Source organism: Pinus tabuliformis, chromosome Q (genome assembly GCF_031772625.1).
Source record: "Pinus tabuliformis cultivar Carrire ecotype Pingquan chromosome Q, CPIR1, whole genome shotgun sequence".
Lineage (NCBI taxonomy): Eukaryota > Viridiplantae > Streptophyta > Pinopsida > Pinales > Pinaceae > Pinus > Pinus tabuliformis.
The window spans coordinates 1078443099-1078449323 of NC_142296.1; the positions used below are offsets into that span (position 1 = coordinate 1078443099).

The following is a 6225-nucleotide window of genomic DNA, read 5'->3' on the forward strand; positions in this document are numbered from 1 at the left end:
CCATTTCTTTCGCTTGCCCATTTTGAACTAATCTGGTCAAAGAATATGCAAGGACATCAAAACCAAAATTTCGATCTTAGCAAGTTATTCAACATATATATAAATATAAAACCTCTTTTATGCTTTTTTTGAGGTCTAAAATATCAATCACTCAATGATGACAAAAATAAATAGCACAAAAGGATGCAAAAAATTTGGGATGCAAGCATTTCCTTTAAGATGTTGCTTTTTGCCTCATTCATTTTCAACAAGGCATTCCTTAAAGGAAAGATTCCTTTGACAACATGAACAGATGCAAAGATTTAGTTACAAAACCGTGTTTTCTGCTTACCTAACTCTGAAGCAAAAAAACATAACATAAATATTAAGCAAATGTGAAACAACAACTCCCGTCTACCAATTTTCAAATATTAAGCAAATGTGAAACAGCAGGACATACTATAACACAGAGACAGAGGAGAAGCGTGGTCTGCAATGAAATTGAAGCTTCCCACCGCAATATTCACGCGAAATTGTTTGAACAACAGAGTGTATGTTTCTCTATTTGAAGGCTGTGCTCTTCTTCTGCCACAAAAATCCTTACATGGCTGTCAGTGAGCCATCGGTTGCACAATTATTTTTGTTTTATAATATTCAGTTTTCGATATTCTTGGCCAATTGTCCACAAATTCATGTTTCTTGACCTTATATCCTTTTGCAGAGGACTCTGAAAATATTCCATGAATTAAATTTTAAAAATATTGGAATAACTTCCGTGATTTGAGCTCATTTTCTAGCGGAAAACTAGTTGAAATTTTGAGATTGAGCCCAATTTATAGTCACTACAATCTTCTTTTCAATAAATTCTGTTTGGATTGGCATCAGGAATGGATCCTATTTGTAGCCAAGCATTTGGTTCTAAGAATTGGAATCTCATAGGCCTTTCTCTGCAAAGGACCATACTGATTCTTCTGACAGCTAGTGTGCCTATAGGCCTCTTATGGCTCAATGGCTAAATCTGGTGGTTTGAGTTTGAACCCAACCCGTCAGAAGCATTTGGTGCAGCTTTCCAAACTATAGGATTCAGACCTTACAGATTCCTATAGATTTATATTCACACATCATCTTTTCATTTTTAGATGACCACGGTTGTAATAGTAATGTGGTCCTTTTGTCAGATTCTTGATCTAGGTGGCTATTCCCTTCATTGATTCTCGGAGAGACTTGAACCCAATTGCTGGGATGGCATTATGCAGTGTTTGTATTCAATAACAGAATGGCTGGAAGTGAAATCAATGTGAGGCTACATAATATCAAGTGGAATTGAAATCAGGACAATCTACTAAAATACTCACATCAAAATCCAAGTCCTTCTGTGGCAAGGATGATAACTTGGAAGGATTTATACACTGTAATCAGTGTTGTTGTTCCACTGTATGTGACAATGTTCTTTGCTTATGGATCTGTAAAATGGTGGAAGGTATTCAGTCCCGAGCAATGTGCAGGGATCAATAAGTTTGTGGCTGTATTTGCTGTCCCTCTACTGTCATTTGAGTTTATATCCAGGATCAACCCTTACAAGTTGAATTTTACTTTCATTGCTGCTGATGTGGTATCTAAAGCCATGGCACTTTTGGTTTTGGGCTTGTGGGCTAAGTGGTCACATAGAGGAAGCTTGGATTGGGTCATCACACTCTTCTCATTATCTACATTGCCTAATACTCTAGTCATGGGAATCCCAATTTTAAAGGCCATGTATGGGGATTCAGCAGAAAATTTGATGGTACAAACAGTTGCTCTGCAATCTATTCACACATCATCTTTTCATGAAGACTTTGATCTTGATGGAGGATTGCTATTCCGCGATGCAAAGAGTGCTGAAAGTATATTTGTTGTTCTTGTGAAATTGACCTGGTCACATGACATTTGGAATTTTAATATGTAGCTTCAAACATGGTAACAAGAGGAGCAGATGTACATGTGATTACCAAAAGACTGATTTCTGGAAGTTCTGTAGGTTTTCACAGGAAATTCAATAATGAGCAATTTCATCTCGGTGCTTCATACATTTATACAAATACTAATAATTACTGAGTGAGAAGAACATCTGGCAGGGTAGTTTTCTTGTATTTGGTTTGCTGAATTTTCCCACAAATTTGACATATATCTGAGAAAAGAGGAATTACTGTGGTTTTTAAAGGATATTTCTATAGTATGTCAGACTAATTGTAAGTACAATGTTCATTCTAATAGTTGTTCAAAGGAGGATGAATCACAGTCGAAGGAAGTGTCAAATGATAATTCTTTGATGGCACAGGTCAACAGCCTAAGACAGGAGCTAAAAATGTTAGTATCGTCAAGGTCAATCACAGTTGTCACAGAGAATTCTCAGTCAGGTGCAACAACATATGTTGTGCCTGTTATTGTGATTGGAGTTGCAGGTTATGGATATATTTGGTGGAAGGGGTGGAAGCTTTCCGATATGATGTTTGCTACAAGACGTAGCCTATCAGAGGCATGTACAAGTGTTGGCAAACAACTTGAACAAGTTTCGACATCTATCACGGCAGCAAAACAACACCTATCTTCAAGAATTGATCGTGTTGATAATGGTTTGGATCAATGTGCAGAGTTGAATGCTGTCACTAAAAATGAGGTTTATGAGATTCATGGAGACTTAAAACATATTGGCTTTGATGTCGAATCTGTTCAACGCGATGTCCAAGGCTTGGAGTTCCGAATTGGTCGGATAGAAGGGAAGCAGAATGTTACAAACCAAGGTATATCTCACTTATGTCAATTTGTGCATAAGTTGGAGGAAAGGAAACACACAGAGCCTCTTCAGGTATCCTCCAGCTCTAAGCCAGCTTTAGAGAATTCAAGGGCAGTGTCTAATGCTTTTTTAGGTCATCAGGCATCATCCTCTAGCTCTACTCTAGACATTGAGCTAGCGTCATCTGCATTGGGTTCTGGTTCATCTATGAAGGGGTGAAAGACAGAAGGAAATAATGCAGAGAAATAAGAATAAATAAAGATTGGTGAGCGTTTTGCAGAGGTGTTATGGTGGAGCAGCCATTTCAAAAGGAATAATCTCATCCATTGCCTTGCATTCCTGATTTTCTTGTGCATAAATTAATAATCTCGCGTGAGTGTTTGTAATTAGAATTAAGAACGATCAGCTGAAGCTCCTCTGTATTATCTGTAACCACTAAACATATTTTTTTATAAATAAAAAGTAAGAATAACAGAGGGATTGTAATGGTTTTAATATTCATTTTTTAACCAGGATTCGAAAACCCAAATCATTGGTTTGGTTTTCTTCTCAAATGCTCTGATGCGTCCAGGAAAATAAATAATGTGACGCTGCGGCTAAATCCACGGTTTGTAATTCAATCCCTGAAAAATTTCAATTCTGGTACAAGCAATAGGATTTTGGAAAGAAATTCTGCGGGAGAAAAATCGAACCACAGAAAAGAGTCTTAAAGGGATTATGATGATATGGGCTTCACAAAAGCAGGAAATCAAGCCAATAGAGAAAGCCAACGCCTAATTCATCTATGAAGGGGTCTTCCTCCAGTCCTAGATCTTCAGAACAGAAAGCGTTGGCAACACACTCTGGTTCTGGTCTGAAGGATGTACAAGGTATATCTGAGGTAGCTGAAGGTAGTATATGAGTTAGTTACCTGCGAGGAGTACGTGGCCTCCGAGCTGCAGTGCGAAAGGAGTTCGCAGAGGATCAGAGCACAGCGAAACCACAATGGCGGCAGTAGAATGGCTCCAGAGTAAGGGTAGGGGAGCACAGCAAAACCAGAGCGCTTGAATGGGCGCGGGTGTTGAATTCGAATGGAGGGAAAGATCGCGCATGAATGAATTACTCCCCGATCGGCCAGCGCATTCCCTTGTGCAGGAATTACTCCCCAATCGGTCAGGGATGTCAGGCGATCGGCGATCGGTCAGGAATGTCAGGGAATGTCAGGGCGGACCGGGAGGGTGGCGGAGAACAGGCGGAGAGATGGTGGCGGAAGAGGGAGAGATTTCTGGCAGCCGGAGCCGGACGATTTTCCGGCCGGTGCCGGAAAAGGGGCCATTCTACTGCCTCCGTAGACTACTCCTAAATATTGTGTTTCAGTTTTCGAGCTCAAATAGATAGCGACTCTCATGATTTATGCATGCACCATTTGACTTTTCATCCAAATGCTGAGAGACAGACCCCTGAGTTTCGGACTACCAGTGCCACCAATATTTCTAAGGCCGAAAAATAAGCCGAGTGGAACCAGTGGGATATATCTATATCTTATAGATATTTTTTTTACTTATTTTTTATTTTTTAATAATAGCAAACTTTATTATAATTTTGATTTATTTTTAATTTTTTAATAATGAGAAAATTTATTATAATTTAATTGCCAAATTAATATTGGGACAGTTATTATTGACTATTATTCTAATTCTTAACCAAACAGAAATAGTTTTAAGACATATTTCAGCGTCATATCATATGTACACTTTATACATAATATTTATATTTTATATTTTATTTATTTATTTTAAATTATTATTTATTTATTGGTTGGAGTACTTATTTAATTTATCTATTTTTTGAAGCCCCAAGGGTTAAGTCACTTGGTCAAAATCACTGCCTCACCATCGGGTGGTCACAGGGTGCAATCTCCCGGAAGCCCTTGGGGTCAAGCCTTGTTAGTGGGCCGCAGGGCTAGATTCCCTTCAGGTCGATCAGTGCAGACTTCGGGGTCGATTAGCACAGAAGACTTCAGGGTCAGATTCCTGGACTTCAGGGTCCCTTCGGGGTCGATTAGCGCAGAAGACTTCGGGGTCAGATTCCCTTCCGGGTCAATTAGCGCAGACTTCAGGGTCATTTTTTATCAGCCCAGACTTCGGGGTCACCCCCCAGATAGACTTCGGGGTCCCTTCGGGGTCGATTAGCGCAGAAGACTTCGAGGTCAGATTCCCGGACTTTGGGTCCCTTCGGGGTCGATTAGTGAAGACTTCAAGGTCGTTTTCGATCAGCCCAAACTTCGGGGTCACCCCCCAGATATTTCGGTGGACGTAGTGCCACCTGTTGACCAAGAAGTCCGTGAACTACAACATAAAATATATAAATAATAATAAATTATCTATTTTTTTATTATGGTAAATAGTATTTTGTTAAAATAATTTAGGTAAAATTCGAGATTAAATTTATTAATTTTTTCTATATAAATTATATACTTAACCTTGTTTTGATGATGAATCTCCATAAAAATTGGAAACTCATCAACCTTATAAATTCTATATGATTTCTCTACAAAATCTTTACTTAAATCATGAATCACCAAAACATCCAATATAAAAATTTAAATAAAATTAAAAATTAAATATATTGATTTCCATTTTACTATAAATTATATATCTAATAACCTACTCTCAAATATATCGAAATTATATAACCTAACAAAAATCAAAACACCAAAAACTGAATGAAAAAAAAAGCCAACACTTTTCAAAAACTAACCCATTATTACTCTATACCACATAGAAATTAAAGCACATTAAAGTATATAGAGAAATTCAACTTTCTCACTTGTTCAATTAAAACAAATTTATATACACTTCCAAATAAATTCAATAACTTACTCTCTTTTTTTATTTCCATATATTAAAATAATTAATCCAGCTTTCTCACTTGTTCAATTAAAACAAATTTATATACACTTTGACATAAATTTAATAACCTGTTCTCTTTTTTTATTTCTATGTATTCAAATAAATTTTCCCAGAGTGCATCTCCATGTCTTGATATTGGAATTTCATCAAAAAAAACGCATAATTTTTATAATCGGAATACGAAATAATAAAGACACGTGAATGAAATGGTTTTGCTCTTTAAAATTAAGCAATCCTACAAGTAGCTATAACTTTAATTTATGTAAGGCGTTTTCTTCATTCTTTCACTATGATGAAGTGTTTTAGCTATTTAAAACTAGGAACCAACGCTTATATGTAGTTATTACTTAAATTTATGTAAGGTATTTTCATCCTTCTTTCACTCACTCAATACTACACAAGTCTTATGACTACTTCGCAACTTGGGAAGCATCTTGATTTGTAATGATTTTCTTCGTGTCAAACAAATTGATTAGTAATGATCTTCTTTTATCTAAAAGTTTAGCTTCGTTGGTAGTGGTTTTCTTTTATTTAAAAGTGTTATATATATATATATATATATATATATATATAATTTCTTTA

General features: G+C 36.6%; 1 protein-coding gene across 1 annotated transcript; it reads left to right on the forward strand.

Moving 5' to 3' along the window:
* Nucleotides 1-1363: 1363 nt before the first annotated feature.
* Nucleotides 1364-4083, forward strand: LOC149223269 (uncharacterized). The gene is made up of 4 exons (XM_089387851.1): nucleotides 1364-1893; nucleotides 2233-2952; nucleotides 3530-3642; nucleotides 3887-4083. The coding sequence occupies exons 1-4, from the start codon at nucleotides 1364-1366 to the stop codon at nucleotides 4081-4083; spliced, it is 1560 nt and encodes a 519-aa protein (XP_089243977.1).
* The last annotated feature ends 2142 nt before the right edge of the window (nucleotides 4084-6225 follow it).

Bases quoted from the DNA above. Each gene is read 5' to 3' on its own strand.
- LOC149223269 (XM_089387851.1), top strand. From the start codon at position 1,364: ATGATAACTTGGAAGGATTTATACACTGTAATCAGTGTTGTTGTTCCA. The intron at 2,953-3,529 runs TTCATCTATGAA...GCCAACGCCTAA, and splicing joins TCATCTGCATTGGGTTCTGG to TTCATCTATGAAGGGGTCTT. The intron at 3,643-3,886 runs GTAGTATATGAG...TCCCTTGTGCAG, and splicing joins TATATCTGAGGTAGCTGAAG to GAATTACTCCCCAATCGGTC.